The sequence below is a fragment of the Leucopleurus acutus genome (assembly GCF_964270905.1).
Source record: "Leucopleurus acutus genome assembly, chromosome: 1".
Classification (NCBI taxonomy): Eukaryota; Metazoa; Chordata; class Mammalia; order Artiodactyla; family Delphinidae; genus Leucopleurus; species Leucopleurus acutus.
The window spans coordinates 42,556,651-42,583,249 of NC_139142.1; the positions used below are offsets into that span (position 1 = coordinate 42,556,651).

At 41.4% G+C, this 26,599-nt stretch overlaps 1 protein-coding gene across 1 annotated transcript in view; it reads left to right on the top strand.

The window, feature by feature from the left end:
- ARMH4 (armadillo like helical domain containing 4) overlaps positions 1-26,599 on the top strand; it is a gene marked incomplete at both ends in the record, with an annotated part of 135,098 nt that overhangs the window by 43,177 nt on the left and 65,322 nt on the right. The window contains one exon of the mRNA XM_082842175.1: positions 3,855-4,070. Within this exon, the coding sequence (XP_082698301.1) occupies positions 3,855-4,070 (216 nt within the window). The remainder of the gene's footprint in view (positions 1-3,854; positions 4,071-26,599) is intronic.

The window sequence follows — 26,599 nt, forward strand, 5'->3', positions numbered from 1 at the left end:
CCGCTGGGTCAGAGGACAATGGTTCAATGATGAGAGCTGGAAATCCATGGCTCGGAGCTCTGGCTTCGCCTTTGCGGTTCTTAGGGGATCAGTATCATATTGTCACAATTATTCCATCTAGTACAACCCTCTTAGGTTTGTGGAGAGGAAACATAACTAAAAGTGATTTATAACATTTTAAAAATAATAAAGTGTTCTTTTTAGCCTATGACAAATTTCTGTCTATAGGAGGAAGGTCAGCAAAATTGTCAAATAGTCTTGATGATCCTTGATAGTTTTCTCCATAATCTGACCCTGTTACTTTTTCTCTATCCACCATCCAGCTTTATGGAGATTTTATTGACATATAACATATGTAAGTTTAAGGTGATGATTTGATACACACACATACATACACACACGGTAATCATTTTGCTATATATATATATATATATATATATATATATATATATATATATATTGCACTTTGCAATATATATATATATATTGCAAAATGATTACCACAGTAAGGTTAGTTAACACTTCCATCCCCTCACATAATTACCATTTTTTTTGGTATGGTGATAACATTTAAGATCTCCTGTCTTAATAACTTTCAAGTATATGATACTGTGTTGTTAATCATAGTCACCATGCTGTACATGAGATGCCCAGACACAATCAACTGCTTCTTCCTCCCCCCTCCCCGATTGAGCTCTCCTAGCAAAACTTGACTCTGGTTAAATGTCTCTGCCTACTCTACCCCTCCACCCATTCCTGCACCCAAGCAGCTGAATGTGGCTGAAGAAAAACACACAATCATCTTAACATGCCTTACTTTAAATTTATGACATCATATCTTATGTGGACTCATAGGATGGCCTGGCAGTCCTACCTCATTTTCCCCAAGAATTCACTCACACACTCTTCAAGGTGACTATTCCACACTTTTTCCTGTTGCTTCAAACCACCACCATTTCTCTTCTCCTTTCCAGTTTTTTATTTGACTAAGAAAAGAAATATGATAACTTTCACGTATTCCCACCACCAAATCTACCTGCCCGCCGGCACCTGTGCCTGCTACGGCGGAGGATGTAGTTGAGCAGGCCGTGCACTGGGCCCCCTCCCCTCTCTGTAATAGCAAAGAAGCCAACCTTATATGGTGGCCACTACGTGCCAGGCTTAGTTCTAAGTACCTGATGTATTAACTAATGTAATCCTTACAACAGCCCTGTGAGGTAGGACTCATACCAGTTTTACAGCGAGAGAGCTGAGGCACACCAAAATTCAGTAACTTTCCCCAAATTACGCAGCCATAATAAGTTGGTGTGGCTCCAGGGTCCATGTGTGTAACCTCTCCATTATACCTCATCTCTTGGGACATTCCTCCAGCCGCTCTCCCCTCTCTCCTGCGTCATCAATTTCCCCCTCTCTACCAGATCTTACTCATCAATTACAAGCAAATTCTAGTAGCTCCTATTTTAAGAACCTACCCTTGACCCCATATCTCCTTCCAGCTACCCCCTAATGTCCCTGTTCTCTTTTTAAAATTTCTCGTGTTTTCTCTATTTGCTGTGTCTACTTCCATTTTCCTAATTTTCTTTGGAAGAACTTCAGTCTGACTTTTGTCCCTACCATTCCAAGGAAGCAAGTTTTGTCAAGGTCACTAATGACTTCCCAAATGTCAAAGCCAGAGTCTCAGTTTGCTACTCAGTCCTTCAATCTTAGTTTTTCTGCCACCTGTGGTCATTTTTCTGTCTCCTTTGCTGGATCTCCCTCTGCTGGCCAACCTCTAATGTTTGATTGTCCAGGGCTTGGGCTGGACCACTTCGCTTTCATCCACTCTCATTCTCTTGGTGATCTCAGCCAGTGCCAAGGCTTTAAATATAATTTATAGGTCGATGATTCCTAGGTTTTTATTTCTAGCTTTGACCTTCCTTAGGTTTCCAACATTTCCATTTGTATGTCATAGGCACAAGCCACCACACAATTAATATATCTCAAATAAAATTCTTGATTTTGCTTTTTATTCTTTCGTTCCTATTTTCAGTAAAGTGGGGTCTTCCTCCCACATCGCACATTGTAATTATCAGCGAGGCTCTGTCTTCAAATTACATCCCAGATTTGACACTGCTCTCCCTTTCCCCTGGGTTTTGAAATAGCCTCCCATTGGGTCTCCCTGCTTTGTCTCTTGCTCTGATATAGCCTATACTCTGCCCTACAGCAGAGTCATTCTTTATAAATATATGTTAGATGTGGCCCCTGCCTACCCCTTCCCCCTCATTTCCTGTATTCTCTCTGTCCCTCCTGCCCCCCAGCCCAGTCTTCTTTGCCATTCTTAGAACACAGCAAGCAGACATCTGCCTCAAGGTTTTGGTCTTGCTGTTCCCCCTGTTCTCCTCTGCTTGGAATGTTTAATGACCTAAATGAAACAAGAGAATTCATTATTTTGTTATGATCTCTGTTCAAACTTTACCTTATCAGAAAAACTTTCCTTGATCTCTCCATCTATAATAGTATAGTATACTATACTATAGTATAGTATACTATAATAGTAGTACCGGGCATTTTCTATCTTCTTGCTGGTTTTAATCAGAGTGTAATGTATTGTAAGGAGATATTGTATATCTATTTGTATATCTCTTTGTTTGCTGTACATCTCCTGAGGGACATATCAGCTCCATCAAGGCAGAGACATCATTGCTCTATCCCTAGTGCCTGGAACTAGGTGTTTGATAAATATTTGTTGAATTTTTGGAACAGTGACAGGTATTAAGGCCCACAAAGTTAAAGGATATATAAGAATGAGAAAGATTAGAGGTAATTTTTTTTAAGTTAAGAAAACCTGTAAATGATAGATGAAAAGGGATATATGTGGAGAAGATTGTCTGGAAGAGGAAAAGGAAAGTCTCAGAATTCTTGGGTGGCTTTACACCTCCCTCTCCTCTTTACCATCTAAAGAGCGTTCCCTGTTGCAGTCACCACTGTGTTCAGAGCCAACAGGGAGACCAAGGAAAAGGCCTTCAGTGGATTTTGTGGGCCCTTGTCCGGGGCTTCAGAGGTGCCTTCAGGATGTGGGTGGGGGCTCAAAGTATTCCTAGAAAATTAAAATTAATGAAATAAAATGAAATTGGGGGCCTTATGTTTCCTAATCCAACACTTTTTGAAGCGTCACAGATGACACGCTGTGAATTTAACTCTTATGATGATGGTAACGATAATGATTTTTTTCATGTGTTGCTTTTCTGACTGTCCTTGATCAATACTTCATTTCCCAGTCCCCTTTAGAATTGTATGGAGAACGTTGATGTAATGGTTTCCCATCTCTTGGGTCACTCCTCTGTAAGGAACACAGATACAGGTGTGGATTTATGGACCTCACACTTAACACTGTTGTGAGTTCTACTCACTAATGTGGAAGAAGAACAGAAAGAAAACTGTGCCAACATAATAATTCTCTTGTTTAGTATTATGAGATAGAAAGAGATTGGAACACTCCTTTGAAATTCTGTTAGTGTTTCAGTGTGCTTTCTAACAGATAAATCTTTAATGATCTCCAGAAAACAGGAAGAGGATGTTTCCTACCCTTGTAAGTATAAATATGGCTTTAACAAAAATCCGTATTACCTGAACTTTGACTCCCAGTAAACATGATGCGTGATAATCATCTGACGTAGCTGTGGTTTTGAAAGTTTAAAATGTGAGAATACGGTGGGCATGTAATCCCGCAAAGCCCATATTGCTCAACTTTAGCTGTAAAATTTGTGTGAAAAGGCCAATTATGATTGTTTTGTAGTGTTTGGGTCATTTCAAAAGATTCATTTGTATGCACTCACTGTATTTCTTCATGTTCCCTTTGCTTTCTTCTTGCCTAGAGGGAGAAGAAGATGAGGATGAAGAAGATGAGGAGGATAAAGATGCAGACTCCCTGGATGAGACCTTGGCTGGTGACACCGAGCTGCCTGGGTTTACTCTCCCCGGCATCACGTCTCAGGAGCCTGGCTTAGAGCAGGGAAACGTGGTCTCTTTGGAGGGAGCCACCTATCAGGTGCCGGACACCATCGAGTGGGAACAGCAGAGTCAGGGCCTGGGTAAGAGTCATGTGTGTTTCTTTCCCTCCCATCTCCCCTCATTGTAGTTTTCTTAGGTGACAGCTTTCCTTCATTGGCATAGATTATGGAACAAAATGGATCTTCTGTTTATGGGTGTTTCAGCTGGGAAAAGGTTCTCAGTTCTTTCTTCACTATGTTTATATTTATGCTCTTCAATACTCAGGCTCCAGACAGTCTCCATCTGCCCACGAAGAGCACAGTTACCTAATTTTTGGAAGGAATTCCATCTTTCCTTCCCAGCTGGAGGACAGCTGTCGGCTTTGGGAGGACTTCCAAAATGGGAGGAATTGTGTGTAACCAGTCAGCTGCACAAGCAGCGTGAACGGACTGGAGTCGGAAAACAAATGGATCTTGTCATCCTCTGTCCTTTTAGAATTTCCTCCCTGGGGAAATCCTTCCTTCACTTCTGGGTGAGCTTGCAGCCGTCCCATGACTTTTCTGCTTGTTCTCGTGGTTGCATTTCATCATCAAATACAATGTTGTTTCAGCAGTTAGTGTCCAGACAGCTCCAAGCTTACTCTCTCTTGTGCCTGGCCTGGATGTTCGGTGAGAGTCTCCGCGGATGCAGGCTGACCCCAACTTTATGACACTCTCTTCTTGTCAGCAGGGACGTTCCTCTGTCTGTCTCCTCTTACCTTTTTCTGGAGAGAGGCTATTAAGCTCTGGGTGATTCTTTGAGGCCTCACTCTCTTGACTTGAGGGGAAGTGACCTCTTCTCCAAAGAAATCTCCTCCCTGAAACTCTTTTAGTTTTTAAAAGGCCCATTTATACCTTAAGTACAGCAGAGGTTAGATTTAAGGGTCATATAACCAGCGTTTGGAGTATTTCATTGAAAACTGGGATGTTGGTCTTCGACTTCGCTCTGGAATATCATACTAGTGTATCCTGGTGCCTCGGTTGAAACTTCCAATTCAGAATCTTATTACATATGGTTTCTTAAATATTGTTCTCCTCTCCTCCCATGAAAACTCTTTCAGATTAGTGATGAGGAAGGGTAAGTGCATTAAAATGAGTATGGAGTGGGAAAGTCGCATCATCTGTTTATCACACGATTGTGTAGTTTAAAATAAGCTCTCTCGCTTTTTTCAAAGCTCAGACTGAAGTTGGTAAACCTTTAAAGGTTTGCAGTCAAAGGGGGAATCCTTTCCCTAATCTCTAAAACTAAGGAAACATGCATAAGGATCTTTAATGTCATCTTCTCTTCCATTATAGAATTCTTTCACGAGCTGTCCTTTAGATTTGGTTAATTAATTTATCCAAAAATGGAACACCTACTATGTTCCTTTGCAAGGCATTGGAAACACAGAGAAAAACAAGGCAGTGCCTTTTATTGATTAGAGCAGAGCCCACTTGTAAAGGCTTCAGTGCAGGGTGGATGAATTCTATAATAAAAGTAGAGTTATAGGAGGCCAGAGCAGAAATGTAGAAGGGGGCCATTTAGAGTAGCTTGGAGAGTTCAGAGCTGTCACTTGAAGGATATATAAATAGGAGATAGCTTGCAGGAGAAAGAGGTCAAAGACAGAACATACACAGAGGCATTGGAGGGATGAAAGAGCATGGCATAATACAGATGGGTTGGCAAAGAACGTTGTAAGTGGGTAAAAAGAAGCTCTAGGAGATACAACAGCAGACAAGGCTGGAAAGGTAAGGTAAACAAGGACGCATCACGAAGAGCGGTGACTGCCAAGAGGCTTTCCCTTGTCCTTTATGAAAACCATTCTAGTGATAGTGCAATGGAGGAACAGGGGAGGAGCGTGAGATTGGGGAGAGAGAAAGGCCGCTTATGAGACCAATGAAATGTCCATGTGAGGAACGAAGGCGTGAACTAAGGCAGAGGAAGTGGGATGAAGAAAAAGGAGCCAACCTGAGAGCTTTTCATCACGGGTACTAACTGATTTGGGGGGATGAAGAAAAATAGAAAGAGAGTTGAGGATGATTTCTAGGTTTTTAGCCTGGGCGAACAGGTGGAGAGTGATATCTCTGATGGAGAGAGAGAATAGAGAGAGTGACGTGAACTTGGCGTATTGGGGAGATGATGAGCTAGTTCCGGGCACATTGAATACGAGGAGCCTGTGGGGTGTCCAGGATGGACTTCGATTTTGAGTCTTGAATTCAGGGAAGAAGTCTGCGACTGAGAAATTATTCTGGGATTATCACCCTCTAGGTTGGCATAAAGGTTGTAGTTGAAAGGTACCGGGGATTTCCTGTGGAATATGCTTATGGTAAGCAGAGGAAGTGATAAAGGATGGACTTCCACTGGACAGGCAGAAGGTATCATACATGTGCATACAACGCTGTATTTATGCATTTATGTATTTAATTATTTCCTGAACAAATCCGGCATGTAATTGGGCAGTAATTACTTTAAAAACATATCAAATGAGGGCTTCCCTGGTGGCGCAGTGGTTGAGAGTCCGCCTGCCGATGCAGGAGACACGGGTTCATGCCCCGGTCCGGGAAGATCCCACGTGCCGTGGAGCGGCTGGGCCCGTGAGCCATGGCCGCTGAGCCTGCGCGTCCGGAGCCTGTGCTCCGCAACGGGAGAGGCCACAACAGTGAGAGGCCCGTGTACCGCAAAAAAAACCCCGAAAAACAAAAAAAAACGTATCAAATGAAACTGCTAAAAGTTATAAATATATCAAAATATTATAAAACAAACACAAACACTGGCCTGGGAACATGTGAATAAATATTTAGTCTGAAATGCACCTGTTCTACATGAGCTGGTTGAGATCAATAAAATAAAATACAAAATACCAGTGTAACTTATTATAGAGGTTAAGCACAAAGACAAAAATCTACACATCAAGTGACTCCTCAGGTAGTGGATTTATAATATGGAAGGATCATGGACAGTTGGACAGTCTTTTAAGTATGGATTGGGTGAATGTTTAGGGACTGTACCCCTTTACTGGAGAGAGGGTTGCTTTTGTACAGAGGTACTCTATGGAGGCCATATGGCATCTATTCCTGGATTGTGGTCCAGGAAGCCAATTTTCCCCACTTAGGAAGTTGGCTTACCATTTATGATAATTATAAGCAATTGGAGAGGCTATGAATCTTAGAAAAATCTGTAGTGGTTACAATTCAAGGGTAACATGATCATTTGGGCTCTAGACTTTCTCAACACAAATTTACCATTGAAGAAGAGTCAAATTTTTTAAAAATTGACTTTATTGAGGTATAAATTATATACGATAAACTGCGCTCAGAGTATGCAATTCGACGAGTCTTGACAGTTGTCAAGATGGAGGCTACACTCATGTGGCCTCCATCTCACTGAAAATGCAGAGTATTTCCATCACTTCCCTTTTGTCCCCCCAATGATTCCTCATGCCCTGTGCAGTCTGTCTCTCTCTCAGTCCCCAATCCCTGGTAACTACCGATCTACTTATATTACTACAGATTAGAGTGCATTTTCTAGAATTTTATATAAGCGGAATCATATAATACATGCCTTTATGTACCTGGCTTCTCTCACTTAGCATAATGATTTTGAGATTCAACCATGTTGTGGTCTGTATCAGTAATTTGTTCCCTTTTTATAGCTGGGTAGCATTCAATAGTATGGATATACCACATTTTGTTTATCTAGGCACCTGTTGATGACCATTTGGGTTTTCCCCAGTTTTTGGCTAATAGCAGTTACATTTTAAGGTGTGTAGGGTATGAGGCACAGGACAAATAGCCCTATTGTCCCCTGTCCTGCCTCCTGATTCCAGCCTCCATGCATGGCTAAGGTTTCTTAAATTAGTGATACCAATTGAGTGATTTGCTATGCTTTTTAAAGTGACTTCCCCAAGTCCTGAATTTTTATTTCATATCAGATTTTTCCTTTTAATAAAATTTACCATTTTCCTGGTTGTCTCCTACCTTTTACTTTCACTTCTTTTCTTGATATCTTCAGTTTGCCAACATGTTTTTAGCATTGTAGTTTTCGTGGGAACCAAAATAAGGAACAAATCTTTCAAGCCCTTCCTTTTTTTCCACTGTGGGAAGACTGGGTTGGAGTAGTAGTGTCCGGGTCTAGGATTTTATTAGCTCACCAACTTTTTCTTGGAGGGACAGGAGTATTTCCTAGTAACTCAAAATGAGTGACAACTTCTGGATCAATGTTCATTGATACAGTTTCCTAAATGTTCTCAGGTCACGTGCAGTAGAGGGAAACCTCCCCTATTTGTGATGGATTTTGTGGTACCAAGAATAACGGCTCTTGCTGATATGATTAGGTTAAGGATCATGGGAGGGAGAGGTTATCCTGGATTTTCTGCAAAGGCCCAGTGTGATCACGAGTGTCCTTATAAGCGAGAAGTATCAAGTCAGAGTCAGAGAAGATGTGATGACAGAAGCAGAGGTCAGAGTGATGTGGCCATAAGCAAGGAATTCTGGCAGCTTCCAAAGCTGGAAAAGGCAAGGAGATGGATTCTCCCCTTGAGCCTCTAGAAGGAACACAACCCAGCTGACACCTTGATTTTTAGTCCCTCAAGACCCATGTTAGACTTTTAACCTCCAGAACTGTAAGGTAATAAATTTGTGTTGTTTTGAGCCCCTAAGTTTGTGGTAATTTGTTACAGCAAAAATAGGAAACTAATACAGATTTCAATAAGTATTTCATGAGCAGCTTCCTTTTAGAAGTAGAGCTTGCGTGGCAGCTGTAGTCTGAGTGTGAGTGTTGTAAACTTAACTATAGTTTTTTCTTAATGAATCACTAAAAATGCAAAGATTGAGACCTTTAAAAAGTAATCCAGTTTAATATAATTATACTTTCATTGGTCATCTTATTCATTCCTATTTTTAAGTGGGTTATTTTTATTTATAGACTATCACATCCTATTTTACAATATGAATGGTATTCCAAAGCAAATGCTAAAACCCATAGAAACCTTTAAAAATGAACAGATTGAAGTGGGTAGTTGGGATTGGCTAAAAATAATACATACTCTTTGAATAGATTATCGTTTCATTTTCTGTGAAGTAACAAGAGCAGAAAACTTAGATGACTTTCTGAGGCAAAGCAGTAGATCCATGGCTTAATTCTGTGCACTTCTGTTTTCTGTATTGTCACATACACATTGCCTGTAAAGCTCTGGAGAGAGAGAGCCCAATTTCTTGATCTTGCTGTTGGGAGGTGTGATTGTGGACTGAACTATAGAGGACAGAGAATCAGGAGTGAAAGTTCCATGTTATGACTGAGGTGCATTGATTGGTAAAGTGCTAGTAGCATATAGGAAGCTCTTTATTTACATATGCAGAATCAATTTCTTTTCTGATCTAACAAGTTTATTTTCTTTTTCTTTTTAACAAGTTTATTTTCAAATTTATTGGTAAGAACCTGTACAGAGAGCAGGTACTGTGACCCCCCACACCACTTCTTATCCTTTCACTCTAATAAATCACACGATTATTCTTTTAAAAGTATAAAATCAATATGGGCAAAGTTGAGTCAACATATCTTATTTATTTATTTTTTTTTCTTTTGCGGTATGCGGGCCTCTCACTGTTGTGGCCTCTCCCGTTGTGGAGCACAAGCTCCGGACGCACAGGCTCAGCGGCCATGGCTCACGGGCCCAGCGGCTCCGCGGCATGTGGGATCCTCCCGGACCGGGGCACGAACCCGTGTCCCCTGCATCGGCAGGCGGACGCTCAACCACTGCGCCACCAGGGAAGCCCAACATATCCATTTTAATGTTTAAACATTTGCCATGTAATTAATGTCTGGTGATTCTTTTCTCTGTGCATTCTGTATCTGCTAGGATGCCTTTAGCTATACGTAGCAGAAACCTTAAGTTGACTTAAAGAGTAAAGAAATATATTTTCTCTGAAAACAAGAAGTCCAGAGATGGAGCTCCTGGGTCAGTTGACTCAGTAGCTCAGCTGTCATCAGTGACTCATGTTTTTCCACCTTGCTGCACTGTCCTCCTTGGGATGTTCACTTTGGCCCCAGGCTCTCCTCCGTACAGTTGCAGTGGCTGAAGCAGTTTCAGATGTCACACCTAGACAAGACATTGTTCAGACAAAGAAGAGGACTGTCTTTTTATTGTGTTTCTTCCTCAGGAGAGAGGAAGACTTTCCAAGAATCCCCCAGTAGAATTCTCACCACTGATCGGCTGGGATTAGGTCACATGCTCATTTCTAAACAATCATTGGCAAGGGGAATGTGATCACATGACTGGTGGAATGGATGGGGGCGTGTGTCAATCACTATACCTATCTATGATTTCTGTGTTTTTCTGTTTACTTCTCTTGGGGCTGGTTCTTATCCATGTTTCTTTTATCTTCCAAGAATCCTGTGACTAATCTTGTTAAACTAATGTATTTATCTTAAATATGTTTTGAATTCATGAGTTCTGGATGAGGGCCCGAGGGTGGTGGTATTGTTCCAAGAAGAGACCATTTTTTGGCCACTTTATGGTTTGGTTGATGTTCTGAATAGATAAGGCTTCCAAAAGCCATCAATTAATTAAGTGCAGAATTACTATAGCTGTCTTCACGTTTTATTCGAAAGCCTGCATCTAACATTGGGAGGGGTTCCTGATTTAGGAAGTGGAATATTTTTCTCTGGAGGTCTTTAAAAAACATGATAAGTATTCAATTAACAGTATAGAGCTGTTTGTGGAAAGCAGAAGAATGAAGAGCATTCATGTTTCTAGTTTTTCACCAGACATTCATAGAGCTAAGTGTGTGCTGTATGTTGTGGAAAGAGTGAGAGGTTGACCTGTAAAGAGATAAATTGCCATGGGGCAGAGAATGGTTCTATAGATGTGAGGCCAGTGGCTGAGCGATTACACAGTGGGGAATTGAATCATCATTTACAACCGGGCGTTTCTTTGAGTGGGCAGCCATCTTTGGGGTGTGACTTCGGGAGTGCTTGTGTGATCTCTAATTTATATCCCCCTCCCCGTTTGAACATGGTGCCTACTCTTCAATATTAAGAGCCTTCCTTTGGATTGCAATAATATATTTTGAGAAGGCCTTACAAAAATGCAGATCTGCTGTCTGGATAGGATAACCCATAAGATGTTATCATGGATTTATTATTATTTATCAGGTTCATTACCTGGTGATTTAGGATGATTTTAATATGAAAGAAAGAGAATGTGTTTTGAATTGGTAGAAAGGTAGAATGAACGGTAGGCAAAGGTGAGGGGGTTCGGCCTTAGAGAAACTGAGCATTGGTCTGTGAGAAAGTCAGAGCCCTTGTCCTCAAACGTGTCAGCTCTTCTCTTTCTCGCTGTGGCCTGGCATTGTCCCCTGACTTTTGACCTGCAAGGAGCCTTTCTGCACATGTGTAGTGTCTCCCTTGCCCCAAGGATGGGAAGTATATGGCCTCTTGATCCTTTACTCAAACAAGGTCTGGCTCCTCTCTGCTCCTGCCACAACTGTTATCTTAAGGCGTCCACAAGAGGCAAAGCCTGGCTTTTTACCCTGTTTCAGTTGTTACGTCCATTTTGGGGTGCAAACAGGAGGCTGACTGTAAATGCCTAACCTGGAGCCCACCTATCTCCTATCTCAGGAAATGTAAATAGGAGGCTAGTTGTGAGTGTCTGGCCTGAAGCCCACTTTTTCCTGCTTCATGAAATGTAAACAGGAGGCCAGCTGTAAGTATCTTACCTGGGGCCTGTCTGCCTCCTGCCTCAACATGACAGACTTCTAAATCTGTACCATGGAGGTCTGTACCCTGACCTCTGCATCTGGAATGAGTGAGCATCTCCGGATGTGAGTTTCCTTGAGTAGGCACCTGCCTTGGAGTTACTTGGAGTTCCTTCCTGTCCTCAGATGGTGCCCAGGGTTTCTGGGTTTAAGAGTAATGCCATTTACTCTTTCTTTGGAAAGAACTGAATTATTTTTCTGAGACAAGAGGAGCAGAACTCGGGTGTAGACCTCCTTTTTCCACATTAGGCAGGACACACTGATGCCAAAGTTTAAATTAGAGATTGTGATCCCTGCCTCTCCCCACCTCAGGAGAATGAGTGCTTAAGGGATGTTAGGTTTGCAGAGCAGGATGCCTTCCAAGTCCAAGAAATCATTTCTTCATAGATCTTTCCATTTGAGCCGTTGGTTACTTGCAGATTAGCAGTAGTTGGAGATTTCTAGGGGAGAAAATCTGTCCCCATGCCTGTGGTGAAAAATCTGACAAACTCAGGATTTTAGGTTTTAAATGCATTTATTTCCTGAGTTTTCCATTTATTTATTTTTAACCTGTTATATTGTAGGTATTTTTGTTAGAAGCCATAAATCCTCTTTTTAGCCTGGGGTTGGTTATAAGTAGGTTAAATACATAAAAGTGAATAGACTTCCTTCCCGCTGCCCACTTCCAACCGTGCTTGCAGATATGTTCTGAGGACACCTGTCTTGAACCAAAAATCAAAAAAATAGCTGGCCAAGGCTAAACAAGACCAGGTTCTGGCCTAAAAAGAATGTAATGTATTCTGGGTTTTTTTCTTTCATTTTGGTGTTCATGACACTTCTGATGAGCAGTTATGTATAATGGCTACAGTCAAACTTTTATATTCCTTCAGCATAGGAAATGTTAAGTCATTTGGAAGGAGGAAAGGATTGATGGCATGGATGACTTTGTGGGTTGTGTTAAATTTTCTTTTTAGGACTGACAGTTAATGATTTTTCACAGCTATATGTAGGACTTTTGCACCAAGAATTTCAGGCAGACTGGAATTGAGGCTTTGAAATTCATAAATTCCAAGAGTGGTAGAACTCAGATCATTAACACACACACACACACACACACACACACACACACACACACACACACACACACAGAGTTCCCTTTGCCCAAGTCAGCTGTGGGACACTGCAAATTCCCTTATTCTCCTCCAAAGATTTCTTTTGAGAAAACTAGTGAGGAGTCAACTCTAAGTCTCAAACGCTAATGAGGGAAACTAGTAGAACAGAGTTAGTGGAGAGCACAGTGGCAGCCACAGCCCCATCTGCAGCTAACTCCCCTGTGCATAAACCTTCCCTGGGGATGTTCCTGTGTGGAGGAAGGGAAATCAGTCTTCGTTGTTAAAACATTGATCTTTGTGCCGCTGGGTCTCTCCAGAACTTTAGTAGTAGGTTCTGTGTGATCTCAAAGAACTGCCAACCTCTCAAACTGGCCTCAGGAAGCCAGAGCTATTTTTGAAATTCAGAGGATTGGTGGTGCGAATTAAAAATACACCACAGCAGAAGTGAAGGAGAGATTGAATATAAAATGAAGGGATCAGAGATTTTCATCAGGTAACTCAGGGATTCAACAGTTCATGGGTAGGAAGCATTTCTTAGAAGTGTATTTGTTTCTTTTATACACCCCTGATATATTCAAGGACCTCCAGGGTCTGTCTGGGGTCTATCTTCCCTCCTCGTTTCTCTCGACTGCTTTGTCCAAGACCTCTGCCTTCAGCGGGCTGTAATCACTGTCACCAGAACATGCATCAGACATTTCCGGACCTGGCATTTTTTTCCTACCATTATTCTTTTTTCCTGGGATGGTCTTCTCCATTTTCTGTCTGTCTGCCCCCACCCCCCGCCCTGGCTCTCGCTGAAGCCTTTCCTGGCAACCCTAACTCCCACTCAGTCCTCCCCTGTGAAACTCCCCCAGCCGTTCTTGGCAGTAGGGATCATTTCCACTCCACTGTCTCATTTTGCTTAGGACTTTTTTGGAAGTGCACAATATCTAGTACTCAGCATTGAGTACTGTTGATTGATTAAAAGGGGGTTCTCTTCCAGCTGGTAGCCATGCTGGACCTGAAGGGGACGGGACGGGAAGGGGCATGTTAAATGGAGTTAGTTGGATTTGTGGAAAAAATGGTAACTGATCAGGTGCTGAGGGTTCTCCATAATGCTTATAACTGAGATTAAACTTAAATATCACGTGACAGGTAGGACTTCATGTGATCTTAACTTTCTCTGATTCTCTCTACTTACTTCAAAATAGTTTTTACATCTACAAAGCCTTTAGTAATGAACTAATATAGCATGCCTTCAGGTCATCGGCCATAGATAACATTTTGAGCCTAGGTTTTTTTCTGGAACATAATCTAATGTTTTATTTTATTTTTTCCAGCTGTATTGATTAACATAACATTGTGTGCAACGTGTTTATCTGATACGCTTATATACTGCAAAATGATTACCATCATAGCATTAGCTAACACCTGCACTGTGTTGAGTAACTACCTTTTCTTTTTTGTGGGCAGCAATCTAACATTTTAGAATGGGTTTTTAGAATGAGCTTGGAGTGATTCTACACCGTTTAATGAGCAGACCTTGAAAATGCTGGGCCAGCTACCTTCATTACCTTCGAATCTGAATCAGATGAGAATCAAATGATTGCATTCTCGTAGTGATCAATCATTTAAAAAACTTCCAAATAGCTAATTAGGTGCCTTAATAGCAATAAGGCCTTTGATAGCTTCTGCCGAAGAATAAAAGCAGCCATGGCATCATCTACATGGAAGTGAGAAATTTATTAAACCTGATTCGCTTTGCCACTGGATCATTGCTTCTCTGAGTCAGAGAACTGAGTTGTCTTTTTGTATCTCACTTCTGGCTGGAAGAAACTTATAATATAGTATTTTAAATGTTTTAGGGTTCTGGTTTGAACAAAATTTCTCTCTTTTCATGTCTTTAAGGCCCTTTAAAAGGCCCTGGATCATAGGTTCTTGTATCAAAGCTTTAAAAGAAAAGTAAATTTGGACTTGTTGATTTAGGAAGAGCCTTCTGGAACTAAAGCCAAACATCTCGGCTTCACATTATTTGTCTTTATTTCTGTTAATGATCTGTGTGAGATAATAGACGTAATGCTTTCCAGAAGTTGAAGCCCTTATCTGTATTTTCATGATTAAACTATATTGAATTAGAGAATTGGAAAAAAAATCACATTTCATTCATTAGGAATGAATTTCTTATGTGAAAATTCAGCAGTCACTTTTCCTTTGGAGAGCTAAAAAAGGATTCTTGGAACTAAGCCAGAAAATAATCTCTTCATCAGCTAGTTAATATAAACATTAATAACGCACATTATATCTGAGGAGAGTACTTTGAACTAATTTCTTTGTAATCACAATGCACTCATAGGCTCAGCTGGGGAATTAGTAACATATGAAAACATTTAGTAGGCTCTTCTGGGAATTAAACAAGAAATACAGAGAGGACTGCAAAAAAATTTCAGAAATGAAGAAACTGAGTATAAATTGTCCTCTTTGAAAAGTACAGAGGAAAGTAAACAAAGATGATGTTAATAAGCTTCCAGGGCTTCCCTGGTGGTGCAGTGGTTGAGTCCACCTGCCGATGCAGGGGACAGGGGTTCGTGCCACGGTCCGGGAAGACCCCATATGCCGCGGAGCGGGTGGGCCCGTGAGCCATGGCCGCTGAGCCTGCGCGTCCGGAGCCTGTGCTCCGCAATGGGAGAGGCCACAACAGTGAGAGGCCTGCGTACCGCAAAAAAAAAAAAAAAAAAAGCTTCCAATTATTTTAAAACAAAATTGAGAAAGTAGTGAAAACAGTGTCCCTATCTCTTGATTTGAAGTTACATGATGCTAAAGTGAATTAATCAAATGTTATAGGTCTGCTGTGTTAAGAATCTGGAATATTTGTAGTCTCCGCAGTTTGATTTGTCTTCCTTAATTTGGATCAGAGAAAGAATGCACTTAACTTTTGCATTTCAGAAAATAGAGCAATTCAGTAATTTCCCCTTCTCTACTGAGATCATAAAAAGATGATGCTAAATCCTCAAAGCTTAGCTTAGTGATCAGGTGAGGTTGAAGTCAGCCAGTTCATTTCATTTCAGCATTTGAGAATTAACGACCACGGAGTTCTGATTTTCCAACTAAGAACTTTTCTGGTTTTCTGTTGGACAGAAAGACTTTTTCACAGAATCTGGCACAAAATATAGATATGTGTCCAACAAAGAATGCCCAGTTTCAATTCATGTGAAGAATCTTTAAAATAAACTTTACAAACATCCAGATTATCAAGACCCAGGGAAAGAATTTAAAACAGAGGAGTGTTTACAGCTGAGGGAATTGTGATTTATGCTTTCCACCTCTAAGTTTTCCTGCAGGGCTGAAATCTTTCTGAAATAATGGGATTTGAATTTCAAGCTGCTCCTCTTGAAAGAGGACAGCAACTGTCTGGAACAGGATGGCTTTGATGAATCCTTGGGGATAAATGCTCCAAGTAATGTCGGCAGCTTCCAACAGCATAAGGTTTGATATGAAGTCAGCCACAGGCACCAGGGTAACTACCACCTTGTTTATCACAAGCTTGATAAAGTATTGCACATCCTGCAGGACCACGGCCTTGGGCTTCTGAGCCCTGCCATGTGGGAAGCGGGTGGGTGATGGAGGCCATGCACACAGAGCTAAAGTGAAGAGCTGTCGCTAGGTAGGCCTTACTATTCAGGGCTGAGCCACAGAAACCACAGATAGTTCTAAAAACAACTCATTTACTTAATCCACTAATGAAAAGAGGTAGGGGAAAACCATGGAAAAAATCATGATGCGGGGGAAGTTTGTTGTGTTCTATTTTCTTCCTCCTTCTCCCTGGTCATCATCCTTATCATCCTCGCTTTCCACCCTTCCTTTCAGCACTGGTAGTGGCCACCCAGGACTGCCCTGGGATCCAAAGAGGCTTCAGTCTTCTCTTAATCCCTTTCACTATATCAGAACACTCTTTCTTTAAGAACATGGTTTAAAGACTTTGAGGGACCGTCAATAATTCATAGTTGTTAAAAGATATATTTTTATTTTTATTTATTTATTTTAAAATAAATTTATTATTTATTTATTTTATTTTTGGCTGCGTTGGGTCTTTGTTGCTTTGCGTGGGCTTTCTTTAGTTGCAGCAAGCGGGGGCTACTCTTTGTTGCGGTGTGCAGGCTTCTCATTGTGGTGGCTTCTCTTGTTGGGGAGCACAGGCTGTAGGCGCACGGACTCAGTAGCTGTGGCTTGCGGGCTCTAGAGCGCAGGCTCAGTAGTTGTGGTGCATGGGCTTAGCTGCTCCACGGCGTATGGGATCTTCCCAGACCAGGGCTCAAATCCATGTCCCCTGCATTGGCAGGCGGATTCTTAACCACTGCGCCACCAGGGAAGCCCCCAAAAATATATTTTTAAAGAAGATATAATTATGATTCTTGATATAAAATGAACATGTGTCAAAGATTTTTAAAAGCTTATTAATTAATAAAGGAACCAGGCGGTTGCCACAACTTGTTCAAAGGAAAGACCAAAGCATCACAAATTTACGTGGAGTCAAGGACTGTTTCAAATTTGGCTCCAACTAAACCATAAAATTTGCAAATCACTTGTGTATTGTCAAATAAACTCAAACTTTTAAACAACAACAACAAAAAAATTTACAAATGGATGCATGACAGACTTTTTCCGAGGTATGAGGGCTGTTTCTCCACTGGACAATTAATTTTCTCATCTAGAGAAGAATTATTTGTATGGCTATCAGTTATCTGCAATTTAAAGAGTTGTGAAAGAGTCCAAAGGTGATTCAGAGCCCTAAAGGGAATCAGATAATTCTCAGGGGCTCCAACACTCCATTAAAAGAATATTCAGTAATGTCTTCCTTATCTCAAAGAATATCTTGTAGCCCTAATTTGTTTGGAAGCATTTTATTGTAAAAGAATACATGTTAACTGAAAGAACTGAATGGTAGACTTTGGATAAATGGGGATGTATCTGTCAGGGAAGGTCAGTTGCTGTAACAAACAATTCCAGTCTCAGTGGCTTAACAGTAGATTTATTACTTCCCCTCTTCACAGTTCCACTGTCACTAGTTACACTTCCACCAAGTGTCTCCACTATCTTCTTGGGCCTATGTGACCTCAGTGGATCCTCTGCATCCAGCCAGGAGGCAGGAAAAAGAGGAAACTTAGGGAAGCCTGTTTGTAATTCCTCAGCCTGGAATGGACTCATTTTCCTTCCACTCAGATTCTATTGGTGAAAACTAGTCATGTGACCCCACGCGGGTGAAGGTGGGGCAGATGGTGGTGGTCGTGGTCATGGTGGTTATTGCAACTTAGCTGAATCAAAACCAGCTTGGTGACCACTTGCATTTTCAGGGGTATGCTTCCAGGGACACTTCCTCTAGGAAGGCAAACCCCAGAGAACTGAGGAAAACCCAGTTTTCTATTTATAAATTATTACTAGATCCTTAGTGATGAGCAGAACACAGTGTCAGCTCTCCAGGAGCATATGAGTCATGGGGACGAAACTCTATAATGTGAGGCAGGAAGTGACATATGCTGTGGAAAAAAATGCTCTGAAAGTACATAAGGGTGAAATAGTAATTTTATTTATTTATTTATTTAGGCTTCATTGGGTTTTCATTGCTGGGTGTGGACTTTTCTCTAGTTGTGACGAGCGGGGGCTACTCTTCGTTGCAGTGCACGGACTTCTCATTGCGGTGGCTTCTCTTGTTGCGGAGCATGGGCTCTAGGCACGTGGGCTTCAGTAGTTGTGGCTCACAGGCTCAGTAGTTGTGGCTCGCGGGGGTCTAGAGCACAGGCTCAGTAGTTGTGACACATGGGCTTAGTTGCTCCGTGGCATCTGGGATCTTCCCGGACCAGGGCTCAAACCTGTGTCCCCTGCTTTGGCAGGCAGATTCTTAACCACTGCACCACCAGGGAAGTCCTGAAATAGTAGTTTCAACCAAGGGGAACCATGGAAAGTATTAGAGACAACATGCAGGGCGACAGTTGAAAGCCTAGAATTTGGAGTCACGACATCCTGAATTCAAGTCTTCTCTTTGCTGCCATTGACTCTGGACAAATCTTTTACTTCTCTGAGCCTTGGTTTTCCTAACTCTGAAAAAGGGCATCATAACTGTTAGCTCATAGGGTTATTGTAACTTTACATGTGTAGGTATATACATGCAAAGTGAAGCAGAAGGTCATTTATATGAGATTTTGAAGGTTAGGTCGACTTCAACAGGCAGAGAAGGCAAGGGACCTGGTAAGAAAGACTCCTGGGTTCTGTCCTTTCCTCCGTATTTTCTCAAGGAGCTTGTATACATTGGGAGTTCCCAGTAAGACTATATGTAAGGAGAGGGAATCCACTGCCCAGCACAAATTGGAAGACCTAGATGCTCTTGAGAGTGCAATAGTTGAATTATTTAAAAATCTGACAAGGATTTCTAGTGGCTTTTGCTGATTCATTCTTTTTTTTTTTTTCCAGCATGACCCAGTGGTTGTCCACCCAACACTCCATTAACCATTCAGTTTAAAGAGTGTAGTGTGAGGAGATTTAAAGTGATTGCCTGTCTTAGAGACAACACAAATAATTGATCAGAGTTTTTCACTTTTCAGATATTACTTCTTCAAGCTGTAGGTAAGGTTTCTGTGTCGTTCCTATAGTTTTGCCTTTAAGGGTTATTTTTCCCCAGGTTAATTATATATTTTAATTTTTGGAACAGGTAGGATAATTATAGAATGCTGTTAGGAAAGAAAAACTCACAACATGACTATTTTCAGGACATTTAGTATAAAGGCAGTAGCATTAAGATGTGAACTTGGAAATTGCAAGTCTTTTGTACTACTTAGTAGCCTCATGCAATTTTATATCCAACTTCTCTGTGTCATGAATGTCTTAACAATAATTTTATACAGCTGAGTATAATCCTTAGGAAAAAGCAGGTACGGTGCTTCTTGACTATTAAGGTGCATCCAGATCACCTGGGGATCCTGATAAACTGTGGGTTCTGATTCAGTAGGTCTGAGGAGGGGCCTCAGATGCTGCATTGCTTCCAGGAGATGTCTATGCTGCTGGTCTGTGGACCACACTGTGAGGGGCAAGGGGCCAATGGGCATACTTTTTATATGGGAAGTTGAGGAAGCCTTACTTGGGAGATTAAGGGGTCTAGAGGTCTTTTTAAAAAGGAGTTAGAATTTTATAGTATCTGCTTTTATTAAAGCTGCAGTTGGTTGGTCCTCTCTGTCCTCCATTAAGGACAGAATTTTCTAGATCCTTAGATTAGTTAGTTTTGGCTGTGCTTTTTTTTTGTTTTGTTTTGTTTTTCTTTTTTTTTTTTTTTGGCTGTGCTTTAAAGTGTTTACTTATTTAATTTATTATTATTTTTTTTTACTCTTAATGATAGCGACAAGGGCATTTCATCTGTCTCTGCCTTAGTATCCTCAAAAGTAAAACCACCTGGCTGTTACCTACTGCAGAGGAGGAATGAGGATGGACTCTGCCTCTCTTGGCTAGTGTGTGTAATCTTACTGACAGATCTTCTTGCCGTGATCCAGCTACTCAGATCATTTCCATGGTTATTATTTGTGCTTATAAGAAGTTTGGAATTTTAGAACTTCCCTGTGGCTCGTGAGAGCAAAGTGCCAAGGAAGCCATTCCCCAGCTCCCTTTAGGTAAGGATCACAGGCTGAATCCTAAAGAAGAGCCACGTGAATGTGCCATTTATCACGGGCGAGTCCCAGTCAGAGCAGATTAGAACAGGGCAAATCCAGCCTTGCTCTTGGGAGAAAAAACATCAAAGTACATACTTCTTCAAATTTTTTATTGAACACCTACCTTTTACACAGCATTTTTAGGGGCACATAAATGTAGAGTAAAATTACCACCAGTTGTTGCTGGGTGCTTGCTCTGTACTCATATTGCAAAGCGCTTGATTTACTTTGCGTCATTTAGCTCTCATAGGTAGATATGATTGTTCCCTGTTCACACTTAGGGGAACATCTGGGTGTCCCACAGGTCAGAATGGCTCCCAAATTTCCATGGTCTCAAAATGGCTGTGACATTTCCAGGTATCACATCCTGATGTGATAATGGCCAGCAGAAAAGAGGGATCATCTCTTCCTTACTATCTTTTAAAAGAAGGAAGACTCCTAAAAGCTGCTCAAAGATCTTCCTTCATCTCTCATTGTCTGTAGTTATATCATGTGCTCATGTCTAAACCAATCACTAGCAAAAGAAATAGAACTACAATGGTCCCATTGCATTAATCTAGGGGTCAAGAGAGTATACATCAAATTCATCCTGATGCCTGTTCTTTAAATAAAGTTTTATTAGAACACAGCCCCACCCATTTTTTTTACCTATGGCCTATGGTCGCTTTCACCCTACAACAGGGGTCCCCAACCCCCGGGCCGCAGACCGGTACCAGTCCGGCCTGTTAGGAACCGGGCCACACAGCAGGAGGTGAGTGGAGGGTGAGTGAAAGCTTCATTTGCCGCTCCCCATTGCTGACATTACTGCTGGAACCATCCCCTGCTCTCCCCACCCCCATCCATGGAAAAATCATCTTCCACGAAACCGATCCCTGGTGCCTAAAAGGTTGGGGACTGCTGCCCTACAACATCAGAGTGGAGTAGTTGCAACAGAGACCTTATGGCGCTGCAAAGCCAAAAATATTTACTGTCTGGTGCTTTACAGAAAAGGTTTGCTTACTATTGGCTTAGATGAGTCAGAATCCACATCCTGCACCAAGGAGGGGATATTTGGATAGAATTGGGGTTCTATCAACAAAGGAGTGCGTGGCTGTTGGCTAGGCCACCAGCAGTGACTGCTACAGAAGGGCATCTTTCTTCCAATGAAGCAGATGTGCTTTGAAGGACATTTGCGTAGGAAGGTAGCTGTAACCTCAGTGACAGTACAGGGTCCTAGGTTGAGGCTAGGTATAGAGTATTAAATGGGAATAAAAATAGAAAGAAGCAGAAGTGATGTCTCCTAGGTCTTGGCGTGTGGAAGATGTGAACAATCCTTCCAAAATTCAGACCACTGGGAATTCCCTGGTGGTCCAGTGATTAGGACTCAGTGCTCTCACTGCTATAGGCCTGGGTTTGATCCCTGGGCGGGGAACTAAGATCCCACAAGTCAGCAGTGTGGCCAAAAAAAAAAAAAAAAAAAAAAAATTCAGACCACTAAACAAGTGCCAGGTCCCTTGTAGTTCCCAGTGGTCACATGAAGTTGTGACAGGGAGCAGAGCAGCTCCTAAGCTTTTGTCTTGCCCTGGTGGCGGTTTTAAAGTCTGAAGATGAAGGAGACAAGAGGAACTGCAAATCCAAACAAGGCAGAACTGCTAGCTGAAATGTAAGAGGCAATGTCCATTTCATCTTAAGGTAGGAGGGATTGCTGGGCTTATTTAACCGTACTCTGGACTTCAGCAAAGCAAATGTCAGGAAGCTAAGAAAGTCTTATCTCTGTTCATTAACTCTAAATGGTACATACCTCAAGACTGGTATGATTGGTACTAGTTCCTAAAAATTTCTGTTAACTAAAATGATAGTACAACTAAAAATGAACCTGATGAAGAAGAAAAGGGTGGAATTTTAAAGACCAATGTGGTTTCAAGAGGAATTTGGATTTCAGAAGATGTGTGTATATGAGCAGTGGAGTCATAAAGAGGAGATATGGGGATATGTATATGTATAGCTGATTCACTTTGTTATACAGCAGAAACTAACACATCATTGTAAAGCAATTATACTCCAATAAAGGTGTTAAAAAAAAAAAGAAAAATGTGGATTCAAACCCTGGTTGTATCACTTACTAACTCGGCGAACTTGAGAGCATTATTTGACCTCTCTCAGCCTCAGTTTCTCCATTTGTAAGTTAGGATATAATTTTTACCCATACAGAGTATTCTTGGAGGCCAGTGTATCCACTCTTGCTCTTGACCTCATTTTTTTCACTTTGAGACATTGTTGCATCAGTTGTCACTCTTGAAAATCTTTGGATCTTACTTATCCTTATAGGGAACAAAACCTTTTATAATTAGTGTGTCATTAATGGCTAAGAGTGGGTTAGCTCGGGGGCCATTAGGTTGTTTCCTTCAGCCTCCCCACCCCCTGCTCTGTGTGCCTACCAGATACACACTACCACGCACTCTGTGGGGCCCTCATGGGGCTTAAGAATGGTCTGGGGCATTGGCCATGGTGTGGAGAGCTCACAGGGTATTCAGAGGGGACTAAGCAAGGTTACGGCATGGACAGACATCACTGCTGCTGGCCAGTCAGGCTGAGGCCTTGATGCAGACAAAACAAAGTCCTGGTAGGTGGCCCTGACAGGAGGATCCAGTGGCTCAAGCCTGGGTTCAGCAGTGTGTTCTTGGCAGGGCAGTTGGTCTGCAGGCAGGCAGCAGTTGCTCTCACGTGACTCCTGGGCACTCAGGTGATGCTCCTTCAAGTTCCCATTTCCCAAGTCTCCTCTTATCAGGTGGTGGCTCTCTTGCCCTCTTGGTCAGCTTCCCTAGGACCAACTTTCAATCCTACTGGGTTGCATATTTTTTCTTTTTGTTTTTAATCCAAGTAACATTGGTTTATAACATTACATAAGTTGCATGTGCACGACATTGTACTTATACTTCTGTACACCCTACAGCATGCTCACCATCAGAAATTTAGTTTCCATTCATCATCATACAGTTCATCCTCTTTACCCACTTTGCCTTCCCCCCAACTCCTTCCCCTCTGGTAACCCCTACTCTGTTCTCTATATCTACTTGTTTGTTTTTATTTATTTGTTCATTTATTTTGTTTGTTTTTTGCTTTTTACAACTTTTTTTAAAAAAATTTATTTAATTTATTTTTGGCTGTGTTGGGTCTTCGTTGCTGTGTGTGGGCTTTCTCTAGTTACGGCAAGTGGGGGCTACTCTTCATCAAGGTGCGCAGGCTTCTCATTTCAGTGGCTTCTCCTGTTGAGGAGCACGGGTTTTAGGCGTGTGGGCTTCAGTAGTTGTGGCATGCAGTTTCAGTAGTTGTGGCTCGCAAGCTCTAGAGCACAGGCTCAGTAGCTGTGGAGCATGAACTTAGCTGCTCCGCGGCATGTGGGATCTTCCTGGACGAGGGCTCAAACCTGTGTCCCCTGCATTGGCAGGCAGACTCTTAACCACTGCACCACCAGGGAAGCCCTGTTTGTTTGCTTTTTATATTCCTCATATGAGTGAAATCAAACAGTATTTGTCTTTCTCCATCTGACTTATTTCACTTAGGATAATACCCTCAAGGTCCATCCATGTTGTCACAAATGGCAAGATTTCATCTTTTTTATGTCTAATATTCCATTGTATATCTATACATCACATGTTTTTTATCCATTCATGTGTTGGTGGACACTTAGGTTGTTTCCATGTCTTGGCTATTATAAATAATGCAATATCGCTTTCAAATTAGTGTTTTTGTATTCTTTGGATAAATATGCAGAAGTGGGATAGCTGGATCATATGGTAGTTCTATTCTTTTTTTTTTTTTTTTTTTTTTTTTTTTGCGGTACGCGGGCCTCTCACTGTTGTGGCCTCTCCCGTTGCAGAGCACAGGCTCCGGACGCGCAGGCTCAGCGGCCATGGCTCACGGGCCTAGCCACTCTGCGGCATGTGGGATCTTCCCAGACCGGGGCATGAACCCGTGTCCCCTGCATCGGCAGGTGGACTCTCAACCACTGCGCCACCAGGGAAGCCCCTTTAATCCATTTTGAATTTATTTTTGTATATGGCCTGAGAAAATGCTCTAATTTCATTGTTTTACAGAAAACCTGATTTAATCCTCCCAGTAACCCTAAGAGATAGTAATGTTTTCTCCATTTTAACTATGAAGAAATTTAAGATCAAGTTCATACATTCAACAAGTGGCAGAGCCAAGAATTAAACCCACATCTGTATTTGGTTGTGAAAATGCTGCTCTTTTTAAAAATTGAATTATAGTTGATTTAAAATATTGTGTTAGTTTCAGGTATACAGCAAAGTGATTCAGATATATATGTATTTTTCAGATTATTTTCCATTATAGGTTTTTATAAGGTATTGAATATAGTTCCCTGTGTTTTACAGTAACTCCTTTTTGTTTATTTCATATATAGTAGTTTGTAGCTGTTAGTCCTATACTGCTAGCTTATCCCCCCGCCCCAATCCCTTTCCCCTTTGGTAACCATAAGCTTGTCTTCTGTGTCTGTGAGTCTGTTTCTGTTTTGTACATAGATTCATTTGTATTATTTTTTTAGATTCCACATATAAGTGATATCATATAATATTTGTCTTTCTCTGTCTGACTGGCTTTACTTAGTATGATATTCTCTGGGTCCATCCATGTTGCTGCAAATGGCAATATTCCATTCTTTTTAATGGCTGAATAGCATTCCATTGTATATATATATATATCCCACCTTCTTGAACCAATCATCTGTTGATGGGCATTTGGGTTGCTTCCATGTCTTGGCTATTATAAATAGGGCAGCTATGAACATTGGGGTGCATGTATCTTTTTGAAATAGAGTTTTTGTCTTTTCTGGATACATGCCCAGGAGTGGGATTGCTGGATCATATGGTTGCTCTATGAAAATGCTGCTCTTAATGTATGAACCCAAATCCCTCTCACAGTTTTCGGAGCCCCATGCTGGAGCTAGCACTTACTGAATTGCAAGAGCCAATTGTTAAAGTTTCAGGAATTTTGTAAACCAATTGCTAAATCCAGCCATTATTAAAAATCAAATTATTATTACATAAATTAAACTTACATTTAAATAAATTTAATTTAGTTAATAATGTAAAATTAAACTTAAATAAATTATATTAAAAATAGAAGTAAACATACTCAAAACTTTTCATTTCCTAATTATTCTACTACATTTTAGTTCTCTCTGTGCTCTTGAGGTTATTTACATCTATTGTGTCTGTATGGTGGAAGTGCTATATAATGGTGGTCTGCTGTGTCTCTTTTCCCAACTCTGCATTCAGTAATGTCATATTGATAGCTTAGAATTGGCTATGGTGGGAATAATTATACCATAGAAATGGGCAAATGCTACAAATCAGGGCTTGATTTACTGTTCTGTTGATTGTCTAGAATTAAAGTGATGGAGAAAAACCTTAATAATGCAGATAAAAAGTGTGTTGTGTCTAATGCCAAAGCTGAGAGTGGCTTCAGTTTAATGAATATAATTTGTATCAGGATGAGGAATAGCTGAACAGTAGATTACACGTCAGATTTAATGACAGTAAATGTATTGAGAAAAGAGTTAGTGGGATGGGGTGCAACTCCACTTGTCAAATCATAGATGAGTTGCAACCATAGGTTACTTACAGCTAGAAAAGTTTGGCAGAAACTAATGAAAGGGTGGAACCAGAGAGTTGGCACCACACACAACACCTTTGGTATTTATGCCTTGTGTCTCTTTCGCACCTTAATTCACTGGCAAGCATCCCTCGTACCAAATTGAGCTGTGCGACTGACAGGGTCTTGGTGCTCTGGCCGGGAGTCAGGCCTGTGCCTCTGAGGTGGGAGAGCTGAGTTCAGGACACTGGTCCACCAGATACCTCCCAGCTCCATGTAATATCAAATGGCAAAAGCTCTCCCAGAGATCTCCATCTCAATGCTAAGACCCAGCTCCACTCAACGACCAGCAAGCTACCGTGCTGGACACCCTATGCCAAACAACTAGCAAGACAGGAGCACAACCCCACCCATTAGCAGAGAGGCTGCCTAAAATCATAAGATTACACACCCCAAAACATACCACTGGGCTCGGTCCTGCCCACCAGAAAGACAAGATCCAGCC